Source organism: Amyelois transitella, chromosome 28 (genome assembly GCF_032362555.1).
Source record: "Amyelois transitella isolate CPQ chromosome 28, ilAmyTran1.1, whole genome shotgun sequence".
Classification (NCBI taxonomy): domain Eukaryota; kingdom Metazoa; phylum Arthropoda; class Insecta; order Lepidoptera; family Pyralidae; genus Amyelois; species Amyelois transitella.
The window spans coordinates 5,355,105-5,376,521 of record NC_083531.1 but is presented as its reverse complement, the minus strand read 5'-3'; the positions used below and the strand labels follow the sequence as shown (position 1 = coordinate 5,376,521).

General features: G+C 37.8%; 3 protein-coding genes across 9 annotated transcripts in view; 1 reads left to right on the top strand and 2 right to left on the bottom strand.

Annotated features, from left to right (window-relative positions):
- LOC106138563 (colorectal mutant cancer protein) overlaps positions 1-10,576 on the top strand; it is a 51,529-nt gene extending 40,953 nt beyond the window's left edge. For all 7 annotated transcript variants that reach the window (XM_060952200.1, XM_060952198.1, XM_060952196.1 and 4 more), the window contains 6 exons: positions 344-476; positions 1,826-1,935; positions 3,550-3,677; positions 5,055-5,131; positions 6,123-6,218; positions 7,462-10,576. In XM_060952200.1, coding sequence (XP_060808183.1) covers positions 344-476; positions 1,826-1,935; positions 3,550-3,677; positions 5,055-5,131; positions 6,123-6,218; positions 7,462-7,533 — 616 coding nt within the window. In that variant the 3' untranslated portion in view covers positions 7,534-10,576. The remainder of the gene's footprint in view (positions 1-343; positions 477-1,825; positions 1,936-3,549; positions 3,678-5,054; positions 5,132-6,122; positions 6,219-7,461) is intronic.
- LOC106142729 (zinc finger protein ZPR1) overlaps positions 1-21,417 on the bottom strand; it is a 247,391-nt gene that overhangs the window by 65,223 nt on the left and 160,751 nt on the right. The gene's annotated exons all lie outside the window — the stretch shown is intronic.
- LOC106139771 (BTB/POZ domain-containing protein 7) overlaps positions 14,519-21,417 on the bottom strand; it is a 55,755-nt gene continuing 48,856 nt past the window's right edge. Inside the window, exons 29-31 of the mRNA XM_060952212.1 lie at positions 21,121-21,217; positions 19,588-19,654; positions 14,519-19,044 (exon numbers count right to left, since the gene is read on the bottom strand). Of these exons, the coding sequence (XP_060808195.1) occupies positions 19,594-19,654; positions 21,121-21,217 (158 nt within the window). The 3' untranslated portion in view covers positions 14,519-19,044; positions 19,588-19,593. The remainder of the gene's footprint in view (positions 19,045-19,587; positions 19,655-21,120; positions 21,218-21,417) is intronic.

The window sequence follows — 21,417 nt, the reverse complement described above, 5'->3', positions numbered from 1 at the left end:
GTCTTGCCCAGTCTTGCCCAGGCTTGCCCAGTCTTGCCTAGGCTTGCCCAATCTTGCCCAGGCTTGCCCAGTCTTGCTTAGGCTTACCTAGACTTGCCAAGGCTTGCCTAGACTTGCCACGTGTTGCCTAGTCTTACATTGTCTTGCCTATTCTTCTTGCCTAGTCTTGCCTAGGCTTGCCCAGTCTTGCTTAGGCTTGCCCAGTCTTGCCTAGGCTTGCCCAGTCTTGCCTAGGCTTGCCTAGTCTTGCCTAGTCTTGTCTAGTCTTGTCTAGGCTTGCCTAGTCTTGCCTAGGCTTGCCAACAGACACACGCTCACTCGGTAACGTGCGCCCGCGCCGCAGACTGTCGAGCGCGTGCGCGGTGCAGGAGTCGCGCGCGGCGTGCGTGTGCGGCGCCCTGCGCGCGGCCGACGGCGCCCTGGAGGCCTACGACGTGCTGCTGGCGCTGGCCGAGACCAGGGGCGGGCAGCCGGAGGTAACGTACATTTATTTTATTAAAAAATCTTCTGTCTGTAAAGTCGGTTCACTGACGATAGTTGAACGTGACAAAGTCTTAAGATAATACTGATGGTATATATCAGGATGTCAGTATAGATGTTTGTTACTCTTTCACGCAAAACTACTGAACCGATTACGATCAAATTTGGTATGTGGGTAGCTGAAGACCCAGAATAACACATAGGCTACTTTTTATCCCGGAGTTCCCGCGGGATTGATTCCACGCGGACGAAGTCGCGGGCGCCCTCTAGTAGAGTATATTTTCAAAAAAATATTTATTACGATGAAGTAATAGTAACCGAGCATTAATTTTAAGGAAAAAAAGTCTGTCTGTTTGTTTGTTTGTACACGCTAATCTCCGGAACCACTCAACGGATTTGAATTAAACTTTTTATCCCGGAGTTCCCGCGGGATTGATAGGGTTCCCATGCGGACGAAGTCGCGGGCGGCCTCTAGTTAATATATACGGGACAAATTACACTGATCGAGTTAGCCTCGAAGTGAGTTCGAGACTTGTGTAACGAGATACTAACTCAACGATTCTATGTTTTATTATAAATACTTACATCATATATAGATAAACATCCAAGACCCAGGCCGATTAGAAAAAGTTCTTTTCTCATCATGCCCTGGCCGGGATTCGAACCCGGGACCTCCGGTGTCACAGACAAGCGTACTACCGCTGCGCCACAGAGGCCGTCAAACATACATACATATGATCACGTTTATATCCCTAGCGGGGTAGACAGAGCCACCAGTCTTGAAAAGACTGATAGGCCACGCTCAGCTGTTTGGCTTAGTGATAGAATTGAGATTCAAATAGTGACAGGTTGCTAGCCCATAAAAGAGGAATCCCAAGTTTATAAGCCTATCCCTTAGTCGCCTTTTACGATATCCGTGGGAAAGAGATGGAGTGGTCCTATTCTTTTTTGTAATGGTGCCGGGAACCACACGGCACATATACACATAAAGGACGGCCTCTGTGGCGCAGCGGTAGTACGCTTGTCTGTGACACCGGAGGTCCCGGGTTCGAATCCCGGTCAGGGCGTGATGAGAAAAGAACTTTCTCTATTGGATGTTTATCTATATAAGTATTTATTATTAAATATAGTATCGTTGGGTTAGTATCTCGTAACACAAGTCTCGAACTTACTTCGAGGCTAACTCGATCTGTGTAATTTGTCCCGTATATACATATATATATATATATTTATTATTTATAAGATACATTTACAGTAGTTATAATTAGATTTAAGTTATGTGACGCCAATAAGTGATACCTTGTGTCCAATTTTGAAAATAAATCTATTCTATTCTACTCTACAGCGGGCATCCGCCGAGCTGGTGGGCAGGCAGCTTCTGTCACGTTTAGAACAGTGCACCACATCCGTGGGGCAGCCGCTACTCTCCCCAGGACCTTGGATGCAGCATTCGCAGTCAGTATTGTTTGTTTAACTTTTTCAAACTTTTATTTGCATAATATGAGTACAACAAGGTCTTAAATCCTATCCTACTACTATTATAAAGGCGAAAGTTTGTATGGATGTTTGTTACTCTTTCACGCAAAAACTACTGAACCGATTACAATGAAATTTGGTATGTAGGTAGCTGAAGACCCAGAATAACACATAGGCTACTTTTACTTTTACTTTATCCGAGAGTTCCCGCGGGATTGATAGGGTTTCCATGCGGACGAAGTCGCGGGCGGCCTCTAGTATTATTATAACTGTTAACTTGTTATTAATATTGTAAGCTGTTGGTCTTTAATAAATAAAATAAAAAATAAAAATAAAATAACAAGATCTTCATGTTTACCCTTTATTTATTTCTTTCTTCATACACACGGTCACGTCTATATCTTTTGCGGGGTGGACAGAGTCTTGAAAATAATGACGGGTCACGGTCAGGTGTTCGGCTTAATGATGGAGTTGAGATTGATATATAGTGACAGGTTGCTAGACATATTGTTATCAAGAGGAATAGCAAGCCTATCCCTTAGTCGCCTTTTATGACATCCATAAAAAAGAGGTTGAGTGGATTCTAAATATTAAATAATCCTACTAATATTATAAATTCGAAGGTTTGTGAGTATGGATGTTTGTTACTCTTTCACCCAAAAACTACTGAACCGATTACGATGAAATTTGGTATGTGGGTAGCTGAAGACCCAGAATAACATATAGACTTTTTATCCCGGAGTTCCCGCGGGATTGATTCCACGCGTACGAAGTTGCGGGCGATCTCTAGTAATAAATAAAGTAAACGGCAATAAACTTAGTTTTAAGTAATTTATTTGACTTCAACCAATGTTGTTAAATCATACGTTTTGACAATTATTAAGCGATATGAAGTATCCTATAATAATGAATTAAAAATTTTGAATTAATTTATATATTATTAAACTTAGATATTTTTACATTACATACATTTAACTGGTACAGTGTAACAAAAACCATAATATGTAGGTTTGAACGTACACTGGCACTCATCATTGAACATCCATAAAATGTAGGTAGTTTTACAAATGCAATGCTACGCATCGCACCCAGCTAAATACAAGTGAAGAATGTCTCGGTACCACACGGGGTGAATTATGCTTGCTGAATTTTATAAAGAAAGTATTTTTTTAATTTTGTTTTAATAAGATTTTTTGTATTAATTTCTTCTCTCAATGTTGATGGTATGTTATTAAGTGATTTTGGTATTTGGCATTGTAAAAGTTGTTTTCCATAAAGATTGTTAAATTTTTGTACACTAAAAGTGATACATAGGTACATACATAAAATCACGCCTCTTTCCCGGAGGGGTAGGCAGAGACTACCTCTTTCCACTTGCCACGATCTCTGCACACTTCCTTCGCTTCATCCACATTCTCTCTTCATGCAAGCTCGGCGGTTTCGGGCACTCTCGACCTGACCCTTTACCAGGACGTCCTTAATTTGATCAAGATACGTTCGTCTAGGTCTTCCCACTCCGACCTTTCCCTCCACACTCTCCTTGTATATCTGCTAAAAGTGATTTTGGCAATAAGTACGGTATCGTTGTGACAGAGCGTGCGAGGAGGGCGCGTGGTCGGCGCAGGCGGAGCTGCGCCTGCGCCGCCTGGCCGCGCGCCTCAAGGCCGAGTCGGTGGCGCTGCGCCGCCTGCAGCCGCCGCCCGCCTTCTACTCGCACCACGGTCAGGGTCACATACACACATACACATGGTCACGGCTATATCCCTTGCGGGGTGGACAGAGACAACAGGCTTGAAAATACTGAATGGCCACGTTCAGCTGTTTGGCTTAATGATAGAATTGAGATTCAAATAGTGACAGGTTGCTAGCGCATCGCCTAACTAAGAATCCCAAGTTTGTAAGTCTATCCCTTAGTCGCCTTTTACGACATTCATGGGAAAGAGATGGAGTGGTCCTATTCTTGTTTGTATTGGTGCCGGGAGCCACACGGCTATATATATATAAGTATATATATATAGAATAGAATAGAATAGATTTATTTTCAAAATTGGACACAAGGTATCACTTATTGACGTCGCATCATTTATATCTAATTATAACTACTGCCGCTTCCGAAGCGCATGTGTAGAAGAAGCGGCGGAACAAACTACACTGCAGCATTTTTCATTGGACGTCAATATACAAATTTGGATCTCTTAAATCTAAATCATGGATTATCTGCTTATCTGCTGCCCTGTCCAGAATTCGAACCCGGGACCTCCGGTGTCACAGACAAGCGCACTACCGCTGCACTACAGAGGCCGTCAGTCTTTCACTGCGTCATACGCTCAATCATCGTATTTTTTTACACTAGCAGAAACTTCGCTTTCGCGATTTAGAATCTTCGGTGTAATTGGCCGATGCTGTAGCATACTTACCCGTAATTGGCTGATGGAATAAACACAGTACTTTTGACATTGGATGTTATAAAAAAAAAATATAATTCGGATTAATTTTAATAAATTCACTTTATTCATTGATAAATGCCACATCTTAGACAGAGGAACATATAATTATGTACGTATTTATCCGTGACGGGGTAAACAGAGCCAACAGTCTTGTAAAGACTGATAGGTAGGCCACGTTCAGCTATTTGGCTAAATTATAGAATTGAGATTCAAATAGTGACAGCTTGCTAGCCCATCGCCTTAAAAAAATAATCTCATGTTTGCAAGTCTATCCCTTAATCGCCTTTTACGACATCCATGGGAAAGAGATGGAGTGGTCCTATTTTTTTTTGTATTGGTGCCGGGAACCACACGGCACGTCACCGTACTATATTCTGTACAAACAAAATATGTATTTATTATTTATTATTAGGACCACTCCATCTCTTTCCCATAGATGTCGTAAAAGGCGACTAAGGGATAGGCTTACAAACTTGGGATTCTTCTTTAGGCGATGGGCTAGCAACCTGTCACTATTTGAATCTCAATTCTATCATTAAGCCAAATAGCTGAACGTGGCCATTCAGTCTTTTCAAGATTGTTGGCTCTGTCTACCCCGCAAGGGATATAGACGTGACTATATGTATGTATGTATTTATTATTACTTCACAGAAATAGATCTGAGCGGTATACCAAAACCTGAAGAGCCGTTCAACATGGCCGATATGGAGGAGGCTGTCGCGATGCAGGTAATAGTACCTGGTTGCCCGAGCTTTGCTCGGTCTGAAGATTTTTGGCTCAGGTCTACCAGAGATGGCGCTGTTTTTAAAATGTTTATCTCTATATCTTGGGAACCGAGCTTTTCTCGAACCTAGGACCTGGATAAATCGATTCCTTGAGCCGAAAAGCCCCTAATCTGTAACTTTCATGAAAATCGTTGGAGCCGTTTCCGAGATCCTGATTATATATGTATATACAAAAATTGCTCGTTTAAATATATTAGATAATAGTTTGTTTAGCACTAGCTTTGTTTTTTTAACCAACAGCTACGCCCGAGGGAATTTAGCGCTACCTGCTTAAAGCGATTAATTAAACGCCACCTATAAAAGGGGATGAATAAAACGACACCTTTAAAAAGGGACGAATTTAACATTACCTACAAAAAGCGACAAATTAAACGCGACCTACAAAAAACGATGTATTTAACATTACCTACAAAAAGAGAAGAAGAATTAAACGCCATTGAGATTCAAATAGTGATAGGTTGCTAGCCCGTCGCTTAAATTAAGAATCACAATATTTATAAGCCTATCCCTTAGTCGCTTTTTACGACACCCATGAGAAAGAGATGCGAGTGGTCCCATTATTTTTTATACTGGTGCCGGGAACCACACGGCGTAATTAAAACACACATAATATACGCGATTATATTATACTAGCGACCCGCCCCGGCTTCGCACGGGTGCAAAATTCGGAAAAAATCAATATGTTTATTTATCAAAATAGGATTTTACGACACCACATTAGAAACCCTGAAAATAACAGTATTTCTCCATTATTTAATAGATGTTATTATACATAAAAACCTTCCTCTTGAATCACTCTACCTGTTACAAAAAACCGCATCAAAATCCGTTGCGTAATTTTAAAGATTTAAGCATACAGACAAACAGACTAAAATAGCGACTTTGTTTTATACTATGTAGTGATTATATGTATGTATGTATGTATAAACAACAGGAAGCGCTAACGGCGAGAGAAGCGAAAGCGGTGGAGCGCGCGGCGCTCGCGGGCGTGACGTCACGCGAGCGAGCGGAGCTCTGTCGAAACCATAAGGTCGGTGTACAATAAATTTGAAAGTGATAAACACACTAATTAATAAAAAAAATGACTAAGAGAAAAAAGCAAAAAAAAATTGTATATTGCACAAAATATTTAAACAATTAATATTTGAATGTGCCGTGCGGTTCCCGGGCACCGATACAAAAAAGAATAGGACCACTCCCATCTCTCTCCCATGGGTGTCGTAAAAGGCGACTATGGGATAGGCTAATATACTTGAGATTTTCTTTTAGGCGATGGGCTAGCAACCTGTCGCTATTTGAATCTCAATTCTATCATTAAGCCAAACAGCTGAACGTGGCCTATCAATCTTTTCAAGACTGTTAGCTCTGTCTACCCCGCAAGGGATATAGACGTGACCATATGTATGTATGTATCCGTCATTAACCCCATAACAGCTGAACGTGGCCCATCAATATTTTCAAGACTGTTAGCTCTGTCTACCCCGCAAGGGATATAGACGTGACCATATGTATGTATGTATCCGTCATTAACCCCATAACAGCTGAACGTGGCCCATCAATATTTTCAAGACTGTTAGCTCTGTCTACCCCGCAAGGGATATAGACGTGACCATATGTGTGTATGTATCCATCATTAAGCCCATAACAGCTGAACGTGGCCCATCACTGTTTTCGAGACATGGCTCTGTCTACCCCGCAAGGGATATAGACGTGACCATATACATATACATATATATCCATCATTAAGCCCATAACAGCTGAACGTGGCCCATCAGTGTTATCGAGACTTGACTCTGTCCACCCCGCAAGGGATATAGACGTGGCCATATGTGTGTATGTATCCATCATTAAGTCCACAACAGCTGAACGTGGCCCATCACTGTTTTCGAGACATGGCTCTGTCCACCCCGCAAGGGATATAGACGTGACCATATAAGAATATGTATGTATCCATCATTAACCCCATAACAGCTGAACGTGGCCTATCAGTGTTTTCGAGACTTGGCTCTGTCTACTCCGCAAGTGATATAGACGTAATTATATGTATGTATAGTTCCCGGCACCAATAAAAAAATATATAGGACCACTCTATCACTTTCCAATGGATGTCGTAAAAAGCGACTAAGGGATAGGATAGGCGACGGGCTAGCAATCTATCACTATATGTATCCTAAATCCATCATTAAGCCAAAGAACGTGGCCCATCAGTCATTTCAAGACTGTTGGCTCTGTCCACCCCGCAAGGGATATAGACGTGACCGTACGTGTTCCAGGGCGAGTCGGCACGCCGCAGCAGACGCCCCCGACATTGGCTACGCTCCCCGCCGAGCGAGACTCAGCTCTAGTTGTTATGTACTGAGCTGTGTGTATGTATGTATGTATGTTTGTAATATAGTAAAACTCCAATTATCCGAATCGCCGATTATCCGAATCAAATCATACAATCCGAAAACGGTTGAAGACCGCAAAACAGCTTACATTGACGGAGATGTTTAAAAAACAATGATTTTTATTTCTAAACTTGTACATAAGTACATTTTATTTATATTTAAAACATGCGAAAATTTCATGTTTCTTTCATTTAATTCAATAAAAAAAATAGTGCAACATCAAAACGTAGCTTTTATTCTCTCCAATGGCAATTTTTTTTTTAAATATCCGATTATCCGAATATTTGATTATCCGAATGGGTCCCGGTCCCTATTAATTCGGATAATTGGAGTTCTACTGTATCTTTATTGCATTGAAATGTTGTATACAGTAACAATAAAATAGTATCTACGTTAAGTTATGAAAGGAACAAATCACTTGCTTTGACGGACTTATCCCACGAAGGGATCTCTTCCAGTTAACCGGCAAGCAATAAAGGTAGTAGATAATTCGATTAAAAGCGGCAAGTCAGTGTGTTTTTATTTAAAGCTCAAATTCAAATTCAAAATTTTTATTCATTATTATAAGATAATTCGTATCGCTTAATAATTGTCAAAACGTATGGTTTAACAACATTGGTTGACGTCAAATAAATTACTTAAAAAAACTAAGTTTACTGCCGCTTCCAAGGCGTCAGTGCTAAAGAAGCGGTAACAAACTTCACTGCAGCATTTTCTCCAACAACGTCAACTTCTCAATATCAATTAAACTAAGAATAGAATGTGGACGAGAGATAATCCACAGCTGTAATGACAGGTGGAGAGGCCGTAGCGTGCCGTAAATAATGAATATCTACCGAATACCCGTAAAGTAGTACATAAAAATACATTAAATAAATCCCTATGAGGGATTTCTTCCAATCAACCAGGTAAGTCTTCTTCCTCCCGGCTTCAGTCCCGGTCGCATCCTCACCACTCTGGAGAGGAGCCCGGGGTCAAATCCCATCTCGACCATGTACCAATAACTATTTTCGATGTTATTTTTATTTCGATGTTTGACGGCCTCTGTGGCGCAGCGGTAGTGCGCTTGTCTGTGACACCGGAGGTTCCGGGTTCGAATCCCGGTCAGGGCGTGATGAGAAAAGAACTTTTTCTTTTTAGAAGAAGTCGCAGGAAACAGTTCGTGTTTTAAATATACCTATGTCTTCTCTATTAAGATCAATTAATAATATTAATAGTTGTCGAACAAAAAATAATAATAAGCCATAATAATAATTAAAATGTTGAAGATGCTATATTTTTGTGTGTAAAAATGTAATGTATACTAATATTATTAAGATGACGAGTTTGTTTGTTTGTTTGAACGCGATGATCTCAGGAAGTACTGGTTCGAATTGAAAAATTATTTTTGTGTTTAGTAGACCATTTGTCGAGGAAGGCTTTAGGCTATATAACATCACGCTGCTACTATAAGGAGCGAAGAAACAATGGAAAATGTGAAAAAAAAAAACGGGGAAAATTATTCATCCTTGACGGCTTCAATGATGCCCGAAATAACTATTCTACGCGGACGAAGTCGCGGGCACAGCTTGTATTTCAATAAAACGTGTGCTAATGAATATATTTTTAGTACGAAACTTAACATATGTATTATTGTAATTAAATAATTAATTTATGGTTTAAAGTGAATCGATGATTTGAAACGATTTTTTAAAAATAAATATTACAAGTAACCCTTTCCCTTAGTCGCCTTTTACGACATCTATGGGAAAGAGTTGGAGTGGTTCTATTCTTTTTTGTATTAAAATCAGTGTCTTTAAATATATGTTTTTACTCGTCTAGTCTGAAGGGGTAGGCAGAGACTAACATCTTTTAACTGGACACGATTATAGCAAATATTTTTTTTATTTAATGCTTAATATCTGATATTCTTTTGACATAATTTAATGTTCTAGGTTTTAAAACTTTGAAAGGGCTATGTTAAGTGTGTGCATTCCTCTTATAAGCGATGGGCTAGCAACCTGTCTCTATTTGAATCTCAATTCTATCATTAAGCCAAATAGCTGAACGTGGCTTATCAGACTTCCAATACTGGCTCTGTCTACCCCGTTAGGGATACAGACGTGAGTAAATGTATGTATTTTTAAAGGCTTATTATGTATCATGTTAGAAAAGATAAAAGCGTATCACTTTAAACTTTGTTATCAATGAGGCTAGAACAACATTTATGAGGAGAATTGAATCTGTATTACAAAACTTAACAATTCTACGGTGTCAATTTTATTTACTAATTTATTGTACACAAAAATCATCGAGAATGATAAACACAAGAAACATAATTACATAGGTTCTGCTTATTTTAAAAGAAATGTCAAAAGGCCGTTAAGTTTACAAGAAGATATCGTAATGTTTTAAGGAATACCAAACTAAATAGTGTAAAGACGTATTGTTGTAGAAATATTATATAAATATAGGCTTATAAACTTGGGATTCTTATTTTAGGCGATGGGCTAGCAACCTGTCACTGTTTGAATCTCAATTCTATCACCAAGCCAACAAGCTGAGCGTGGCCTATCAGTCTTTTCAAGACCGTTGGCTCTGTCTACCCCGCAGGGGATATAGACGTGACTATATATCTATACTAATATTATAAAGCTGAAGAGTTTGTTTGTTTGCTGGAACGCGCTAATCTCAGGAACAGAAAAGGCTTTAGGCTATATAACATCACGCTGCAATTATAAGGAGCGAAGAAATAATGGAAAATGTGAATAAAAACGGGGAAAAACATTCATCAATGATGCCCAAAATAACTGTTCCACGCGGACGAAATCGCGGGCACAGCTAGTATACATATATATGTATATATATTGTAATTATCCTCACTAAGAATAGGCTTTTTTGCTAGACGCTGTTATATATTGATCTATATTTGAAAAAAAAAGTGAATCTCAATTATTTTTTTATCAACGCCATATTAATTTTGGTGCAATTTTTGTCGCTAATCAAACCGTTTGGTTGACGAATAACGTGTGTTCCATATTAGGTCATTTTTAGAAGGCTCGAGAACTATACCAAGCTCTGTATCGTGGCACTCGCGATAAACTATCGCTGTCCCTTTTTCACGTCATAATAAAAAGCGTGACAGCGATAGATTTTGGCGCGATAATAACGTAGTTGTTGAATTTCAATTTTATCAATATTCTATTGAAAAAAAAAACGGCTATTTGCACTATCTACCTCGTTGAGATAAAGTCACGATTTGTGCGCGTTCTTTTTTTCATAATCGCATTTCACATAACTGTTATGAAGTCATGATTTGTGCGCGTCATTTTTTGTCATAATCGCATTTCACATAACCGTTATGTTCATATGTAAAACATTGTTTTTGCCAAAAGATTGCAATTTGGAAATAATGCCAAAAAAAAATTATGCTACCCGCTGTATGGTCCACCAAAATTGTGATAAAAAGCATTTATCGTGTGTTGAATATTTGGAAAGAAAAGTAGTTGATTCAATATGATACCATCACAATGATAGAGTACATTGCAAAAATAAATATGTTTAGCGTAATAGTGTAATTTAACTTTTCTAAGCCTAACACGCAGTGTCTAAAAACCTATGAACAAATTAATAATTGATACTGTTGATTTAAAACTTAATAATTTCATCATATCATTTGTAATGCGAAATTAAAATGTTTATCATTAATTGAGCTATAAATAATTTAAAATGCTTTAAATAATTTCGATGTTTTTTTTGTTAATGATTGTGACGCATGCTATACGCTGATTATGAATTAAAATTTTAAGACGAAAGAAATTATAATTAATGATTTGTAGTGTCATTAAACTGGTAACATAGTGACTTTATAATAACACTCACCTTCTTACAATAACTACAGTAAATATATATAATTTATGTATATTTGCTAGCCCCGTTTTTAGTATATAATGATACCTGTGACTTTATTTTTTATAAAATCCTAATGTTGTTCAAGTAAATAAATAAATGTCACTTTGTAATCAGTTTTAAAAACTTAAATTTTAATTTCATCATCCCCTTTTGTGCAAGGGTAGATATGTTGTTCTTCCATATCCAGTGACAAATATATGAAACATATAAATAATATGTTATTTTTAAATAATACAGGTTTTAAACGCGCACGTGACGTATACCTTTATTTTATCTCGGAGGTTTAGAATCATTTTACAATGATTCGTGGTCCGAGATAAAATAAAGGTACGTTTAATACCTGTAGTATTTATAAATAGTATAATGCAAGGCGTAAGTTTAAAATCAGTAATATAAATATGTACATAGTGCGAGGTCGTAGCTGGTGCTGTTGACGCTACTAACAAATAAAATATATGTTACATATGATTATGGTTTTATTTATACTCTTATTATGTCCAACACTAATGTATGGTGAAAGTTGGGTGCGGCAGAAAAAGCACGAAAGTAGAATAAACGCGGTGGAAATGAGAGCGCTTAGCAGCATGATAGGTGTAAAATTGACAGGATAAGAAACAGCGCGATAAGGGAATGTTGTGATATGAAAGAAGATATGGTGACTGGAATAGACAAGGGAATGATTTGATGGTTTGGTCATGTCGAGGGGATGAATGAAAGCAGTATGGACTAAGCAAATATATAAAGCAAATGTGAATTGGACTGTTAGAGTGGGAAGGCCTAGACGAACGTACCTTGATCAAATCGGAGACGTTCTAGCAAAAGGTCTGGTCAAGAGTACCCGAAACCGACGAGCTTGAATGAAGAGAGTTATGATTGTGGATGAAGCGAAAGAGGTTTGCAGGGATCGTGGCAAGTGGAAAGATGTGGTCTCTGCCTACCTCTCCGGGAAAGAGGCGTGATTTATGTATTTATGTATTATGGTCACTTCTAGATCACTAATTACTGTAGGTAAACGTGATGCTATTGTTGGGAAACATTGCAGAATGCATTTACAAACGGCTGAATGCATTCTAGTCTGTACAGCTCTCGGTTCGCGACGCTAGTCACGCGGCCGTCTCTGTGTTAACACGTACCTTCTAAACTATAGTTCTGTAGCGGGAGCGATGATTCGGGCTCGACCGCCACCAAAGGGAAGATCTTCAGCCAGGCTAGGTGTGACGCCTGGGTAACCGTCATAGACGTTGATGTGTCGGAGGTTGTATATGTTCCAATTCGTGAAATCTTTGCTGAAAAGTTTTTGACTGATATGTCGCGATATACTGATATTATGAGGTAGATGTCACCAGTTCTGTGTAACTCATTGTTGAAAGCGAAAATATACTTATCGTCGTGAACTAAATCTTTGATTTCCAATACCTTTGAGGTCAGGCTTAGTGAAGTGCATAAGCTGTTAGAGCGAACTATAGTAGCCAGTAACCTACAGTGATCTGGAATAATGCAACCTGCTCATCTTTACCATTTCGGCCGCCGTGGCGTCTGCCATTAACTTCTCAGCTGCCCAAGCACAGATCAGCGCTCGCCCTACCGGCGACGTTTTCTATTTTATTTTGAGTAGTAATGCACTACTATAAGTTTGGAAATTCTTCTTTTAGGCTATGGGCTAGCGGGTACTCCCGTCCGTGCCACCAAGCTTCGTCCTATCAGTGGGACAAGCCTAATAATTTAATTTTTATTACCACTGTCCCACCATTATTCTTGGTGGGACGAACGGGAATATAAAATAAATAAATATAAATATATACGGGACAAATTACACAGATTGAGTTAGTCTCGAAGTAAGGTTCGAGACTTGTGTTACGAGATACTAACTCAACGATACTATATTTATAATAAATACTTATATAAATGAACATCCAAGACCCAGGACAATCAGAAAGTTCTTTTCTCATCATGCCCTGGCCGGGATTCGAACCCGGGACCTCCGGTGTCACAGACAAGCGTAATTAGTAAGCGACAAAGCGTCGGATAAAAATTAAATATTTTATTAAATTCCCGTTCGTCCCACCGGTGCGACAAAGCTTGGTGGGATTAACCCAAAATTTTGGGATGGGTAGTAAGAAATTCTGTGCCAGTTAATCAGATTTTTGGGTATTTAGGTACCTAGTTAATCAAATGTTTTAGGTTGCTAACATAAAATCACAACACGAGTATTTAGTAATGTGACGTATACGCAGGGTATTTTGTTTATCTGTTCCTTTGTTCGATCATCACGTAAAAATGAATTATGCCACTTAAATCACTTGAGCTTAATCACCTGGGTGAATTAAGTCAACCAAACGGTGGACTTGTAAATAAGGGAATAGAGGCTTAAAAGCGCATATCAAGACTGAAGTACCAGGGTAGCAGAAATTGAAAAGAAGTATACGAGATGGTATGGGATAGCTTTGAGGTGAGTATTCGAATATGTATGAGATGGTTTTGGGATTTTTTTTGAGTGTCGTCCAACCCAACTGATTACTTATTTGGGTTGGATTCTTCGTAGTCAAAAGTACCAGGCTAACATAAAGTGCTAGGTAAATTCGAAATTATTCCAAGATACCTTCTTTTCAAAATCTATCCTAAAACCATCTCATACACTACCTTTCAATTTGTGCTACCCTGGTACTTCAGTCATATACATAAATATAAAGCACCAAACTCGCATTTTTAAATAAACAATCATTATCGTTCAAATACGACATAAATTGATGGCCTCTGTGGCGCAGCGGTAGTACGCTTGTCTGTGACACCGGAGGTCCCGGGTTCGAATCCCGGCCAGGGCAAGATGAGAAAATAACTTTTTCTGATTGGCCTGGGTCTTGGATGTTTATCTATATAAGTATTTATTATAAAATATAGTATCGTTGAGTTAGTTAGACCTATCTCATATTGGATCACATTCAATCGATTTAAGTTCCTACATCCGCTGTTATGTCTTTATACAACTTGCAATAGTTGGCGCCATACTGAAATTATTAGGTAAAAAAAAAAAACAAATAAAACACATTCCTGTGAATAAATATTTAATTTATACATAATAATTTGTTAACAACGGCGCGTGCGCGCTGCGGCTGTCTCGTGAACATCACAACTTGTCTTTTCTTAATTAAAATACATTACAATATTGCAGCTAGTTTTTCAAAAGGCTGATAAAATGCATTCCAATTGCAATTGCGCTAAAAACAAGTGTCAATGTCAAAATTGTGACATACATTGTATTTTCTGTTACACTTGTCAGATGACTTTTATAACGCCTTTTGAAAACATCGCCTTTAACATTTGTTGTGTAAGGTTTTCGGGCCACGAGAAACTGGGTCCATATTGGGTCTCATAAATTTCAATGGAATAATTTGAAGTAAGCATAACGTGTCTTTTTGCATGAACAACGTTTCGCATAAGGTTTCACATATGAAAATAGAATGATATCTTACTATATTAGCATAGGTAAAGTTATGCGAAACGATTTTATTATGCTAAAAAAATTTATGAAACCGGATGTGAACCCTGAAGAAATGTCCCTGGAAGTTTAAATGCTACTTGTTTATATATGTATATATATTTACTGATCGGGATTTTATGTTCCTCTCTGTAACTTACATAGGTTATTTATATTTGCATAAAAATAAGATATTGACAGTTTACGGATAAAATATTATGAATCAAAAATTTAAAAAAAAAAGTATTTTTAAAATAACATCTTGTGAATTGTATTTTTGACAAAACGATAAAAATAGACTATGAAACAGACAGTTGCTCAAATGTTAATTATTCTCGCTTTTTTTTTTCAATTGGAAAATGAAATTCATTTTTATATAAATTCTAAAAGACAATAACAGTTTAAGCAAATGAAATTTAGGCGGTCGGCTTTTATTGATAAATTAACATTTATAAAACGCAAAAAATAATTAAAAAAAAAACATGACATAGAATTACAAGATATTTTATTCCTTTAGAGGTAAATTAAAACAATTTTCGTGATTTTTTGGGCCCAACAAAGTATACCTTCACACAGGTATTATTTCGGTACAGTCACCTACAGAAAACCTTGATTTCCTTATCGTACAAACTAAATTCACAGGGGCTCAAGGTACGTCGGCGACGGTACGCATAACGAGTCACTGAGTAATTATATTTTATAATAAAATTATGATTCAAACATTTACCATATAGTTCAGAGTTGTCGAGACTAGAAAGATGGTCGAAAAATTTTATTCAATTTAACAGCAGGGAAAACAATTGTTATATCGACTCTTTACCTTTCATAAAACGTATTATGATCAAAAAAAAAATGTTGCAATTTGAACAAATAATAAATTAAAAAAAAAAAATAAACATTAAAAATAACATTACAATAAAATATACTTAGTATTTACACACGACGCGGCCGCAACTATTTATATTTACAAAAACGCTTTACTTTATAATTATATTTATTTATTTTATATATATATTTATAATAATTATATTAAAACAAAACTGTCAGTCTTCGCAGCTCCTGATACGGACATCGGCAAATGACATTTTTGAAATACCAACTAATATTTATAGATGCGAAAGTAAGCTTGTTTGTCTTATTGAAATATCACGAGTATATATATAATTTAAAAAAAGTCACTATTCGAATCTCAATTCTATCATTAAGCCATATAGCTGAACGTGGCCTATTAGTCTTTTCAAGACTGTTGGCTCTGTCTACCCCGCAAGGGATATAGACGTTATGTATGTATGAATAAAAATATTGGGTATAAATTGTACCTCTGATAAAAGTCAAATGTTTAAAATAATGTCCGAACGCATTTGGTCCAATACGCTATTGGTCTATTTCGAATTCTTGTCGTCGATATTTTTGAAAAACACTCAATTGTAGCCGGCCACGAACGGGTTAGACAGAGTTTTAAATTAATATATCTCTGTGAAAAACCCAGTGTATGTAATAAACAATATGACTGTTCCGTCGACACGCGCTCACAGACTCACACACAGATGGCAGTAGATTTAACATTTTTTCTTTTATTGTAGAACCTACTGTTGGGTTCCTATAGTGCGGGTTTGATGCTCGGGTTGTGAAGAATAATACATATACTCATCGTCTTTATCCCTTGCGGGGTAGACAGAGCCAACAGTCTTGAAAGACTGATAGGCTATATATTTTATAATAGAACCTCTATATATCTTGCACATGGTTGTGGTAAAAGGCGACTAAGGGATGGGCTTATAAAATTGGGATTCCTATTGTAGGCGATGTGCTACCAACCTGTCACTATTTGAATCTCAATTCTATCATTAAGCCAAACAGCTGAACGTGGCCATTCAGTCTTTTCAAAACTATTGGCTCTGTCTACCCCGCAAGGGATACAGACGTGACCATATGTATGTATGTATGTAAAAAAAAATTTGCAAATGCATTATATCCGAGAATCAAACCTGCATACGATAACTCATGAATTCGGTCGAGTCTCCACTCGTATAGGCGGGGGCGTCCGTTGCTAGAAATTACATTTGATAATATATATATATTTATATATATATATATTTTGTATATTTTTCAATATTAAATCTCATTAATATATAAATCTGAACAATGTTTTCTCTCGTCCACATTCTATACTATGTTTAATTAATATTGTGAAGTTGACGTTGTTGAAGAAAATGCTGCAGTGCAGTTTGTTACCGCTTCTTCTGCACTGACGCCTTGGAAGCGGCAGTAAACTTAGTTTTTAAGTAATTTATTTGACGTCAACCAATGTTGTTAAACCATACGTTTTGACAATTATTAAGCAATATTTAGTATCCTATAGTAATGAATAAAAATTTTGAATTTGAATTTGAATTTATCACGTCAATGAGTCAATATTGAGTAAACTCATGTTAATTTGGCTTCATTTTCTATGTAGGAATACATATAGCCAGTTTAAATTATATAGATAACACAGTTTCAGTAACATTATTATTTTTATAAAATTTAATACATACAAACATACATATGGTCACGTCTACATCCCTTGCGGGGTAGACAGAGCCAACAATCTTCAAAAGACTGAATGGCTACGTTCAGCTATTTGGCTTAATTATAGAATTGAGATAGCCTAAAAAAGAATTCCAAGTTTGTAAGCCTATCCCATAGTCGCCTTTTACGACATCCATGGGAATGAGACGGAGTGGTCTTATTCTTATTTTTATCGGTGGCCAGGAACCATATGGACACACAGACAGACAGACTGATCAAACTTATAACACCTCGTCGTTTTTGCGTAGGTTAAGCGTATTGACCAAATTGAATCCAAAATACATTTTTAAAATTAGTTAAGAAATACAATTTTAAAATAATAATTTCAATTTTGAACTTTGATGTAACTAATGAAGTATGCGGGGATCGTGGCAAGTGGAAAGGTACATAGTCTCTGCCTACCCCTCGAGTAATGGGGATAATATTTTTTCAAATTTTTATTTCAATACAGACGCCCCATAGTATGAAAACATTAATTTATTATTAACTATAATATTATTTATTTACAATATTTTGTTATTTATAAAATAATTACAATTTTTTTTAAATTTTTATTTAGAAAGGCGATGTGCGTTTTAATTTATCCAAATTAATATTTAATTAAAAATATTTAAGTAGGTTGACTAAGCAGATATACAAGGAGAGTGTGGAGGGAAAGGTCGGAGTGGGAAGACCTAGACGAACGTATCTTGATCAAATTAAGGACGTCCTGGTAAAGGGTCAGGTCGAGAGTGCCCGAAACCGCCGAGCTTACATGAAGAGAGTTATGAATGTGGATGAAGCGAAGGAAGTGTGCAGAGATCGTGGCGAGTGGAAAGATGTAGTCTCCGCCTATCCCTCCGGGAGAGAGGCGTAATTTATGTATGTATGTATTTAATCTCCCGGCTTTAGTCCCGGTCGCATCCTCACCGCTCTAGAGAGGAGCCCGGGGTGCGCCTTTGACCATGGACCCTGGATTGTGTGAGTCAGGGTTTCACGCGAAGCGACTCCCGTCTGACCTCCGCGACCTTTGCAGGGGAACCTAATGTTTGTTTGAACGCGCTAATCTCAGGAACTACTGGTTCGAATTGAAAAATTATTTTCGCGTTGAATAGACCATTTATCGAAAAGGCTTTAGGCTGTATAACATCACGCTGCAACTATGAGTAGCGAAGAAATAATGGAAAAAGTAAAAAAAAAATACTGCGAAAATTATTCATCCTTGAGGGCTTCAATGATGCCCAAAGTAACCATTCCACGCGGACGAAGTCGCGGGCACAGCTAGTTTATAAATAATATATTTCCATTAAATATATAACGCACACCGCCTCCCATACATATATATATATATATGCTATTTACAAACATACATTTGTATGGTGACACGTATTCATACAATATACATACATACGATTCTATCATACAAAAACACACTGAGATCATTTTCTTTAGAATTCCCGCGTAAAATTTTGCTAAATATATTTGTTGTTTTTTTTCTTTGCCGAATTATTTTTACCAGTCATTATATTTATCATTCAGTAGGTGTATTGCTGTAATTAAAAAATAAAAATCTTGTATTAATAAGTATATACAATTTTGATATATATTTTTTTTTTAAATATATATAATAGGACCACTCCATCTTTTTCCCATGGATTTCGCAAAAGGTGATTAAGGGTCTATCTCTTTTTAGCTTTTTTCTTTACTTAATGATGGAATTAAAATACATACATACATATAATCACGTCTATATCTCTTACGGTGCAGACAAAGCCAATAGTCTTTAGAAGAGTGATAGGCCACGTTCAGCTGTTTTGCTTTCAATGATGGAAGTGAGATTTTAATAGTGACAGGTTGCTAGCCCATCGCCTAATAGAAGAATCACAAGTATATAAGCCTATCCCTTAGTCGCTTTTTACAACATCCATGGGAAAGAGATGGAGTGGGAACCACACGGCACAATGAATTAAGATTCATAAAAAAATCTGTCAAGGTCGAGAATTCTTTGAGATCTTTAAAAGTTCCCGCTGAGATTCGAATCCCTAGACCATTGTAAATATATTTATGAGTAAGAAGACAATTAACAATTTTACCTTTAATCAGTCGCGCGGCGAGTGAGACCTGCTTCCTCCAGCCGGACTTCCGTATCCGGTCTCTGGTCTGATAAAAAAAAAATAAACATTTATTACACTAGCTGTCCCGGCGAACGTTGTTTTGCCATATACATACATACATACATATGGTCACGTCTATATCCCTTGCGGGGTAGACAGAGCCAACAGTCTTGAAAAGACTGATAGGCCACGCTCAGCTATTCGGCTTAATGATAGAATTGAGATTCCAATAGTGACAGGTTGCTGGCCCATCGCCTAAAAAAGAAACCCAAGTTTGTTAGCCTATCCCTTAGTCGCCTTTTACGACATCCACGGGAAAGAGATGGAGTGGTCCTATTCTTTTTGTATTGGTGCCGGGAACCACACGGCACATTTGCCATATAAATTATGTTATTAAGTAATTTCAAGTTAAAAAAAAAATGTTAAGGACGCCTGCGCATAATGCAATAGCAATGTTCACTATGAACGTGTTTGACATTATATATCGCGCGCTCTCTCAATCCGTATAGTGCACTGTCATTGTTACATTCTTTATAATCATTCTAATTAAAATATGTAAGGAAGTATGCAGAGATCGTGGCAAGTGGAAAGAGGTAGTCTCTGCCTACCCCTCCGGGGAAGAGGCGTGATTTTATGTATGTATGTATGTAATTAAAATAAATAAGCTTATAAAAATAAATAAGCTAATTGCCTTTGTTATAATTCTATTGCCTTTGTTGTTATCACTTAGGGGTATGAAAAATAGATGTCGGCCGATTCTCAGACCTACTCAATATGCTCACAAAATTTCATGAGAATCGGTCGAGCCGTTTCGGAGGAAGACGGGAACGAACATTGTGACAAGAGAATTTTATACATAAGATAAATACATGTGGCGCCATCTCTACGTCACAATTCACAACAGCCAATCACGCGACGTTATCAGCCAATCACAGCGAAGAGTCTGAATCGCGCAAGCGAAGATTTTACAGATTGAAGGATTTATAGCTGAACGTGGCCTGTCAGCCTTTCTAGATTGCTGGCTCTGTCTACCCCGCAAGGGATATAGACGTGATTATATGGATGGATGGAGCATATAGCATTCCCCTGCAAAGGTCGCGGAGGTCGGACGGGAGTCGCTTCGTGTGAAAACCTGACTCACACAATCCAGGGTCCACGGTCGAAGGCGCACCCCGGGCTCCTCTCCAGAATATATATATATACATATATATATATACCTATACAAACTAATTACAAAATACTTATAATTGGTATTCTTCTTTTAGGTGATGTGCTAGCAACCTGTCATCTTAAAGCCAAACAGCTGAACGTGGCCTATCAGTCATTTCAAGACTGTTGGCTCTGTCTACCCCGCAAGGGATATAGACGTGACCATATGTATATATAATTACCTGTAATTAACGAAAGGAGTGTGCAGAGATCGTGGCGAGTGGAAAGATTGTTAGTCTCAGCCTACCCCCCTCCGGGAAAGAGGCGTGATTTCATGTATGTATGTATGTATGTATGTATTACCTGTAATCATGCCTGCGTTGTGGGAGCGCCCTGCTGTTGTTGTGAGCGGGACTCGGGCTCCGGGACCCGGGGCGCGGGTTGTTGCCGACGCGGCTCACTGCAACATCACGACGAATGGACTTTTAAAGAAATGAATCCTACTAATATTATAAATGCGAAAGTTTGCGAGTGTGTTTTTTACTCTTTCACGCAAAAACTACTGGACCGATTACGATGAAATTTGGTATGTGGGTAGCTGAAGACCCGGTATAACATATAGGCTTTTTATCCCGGATTGATTCAACGCGGACGAAGTCG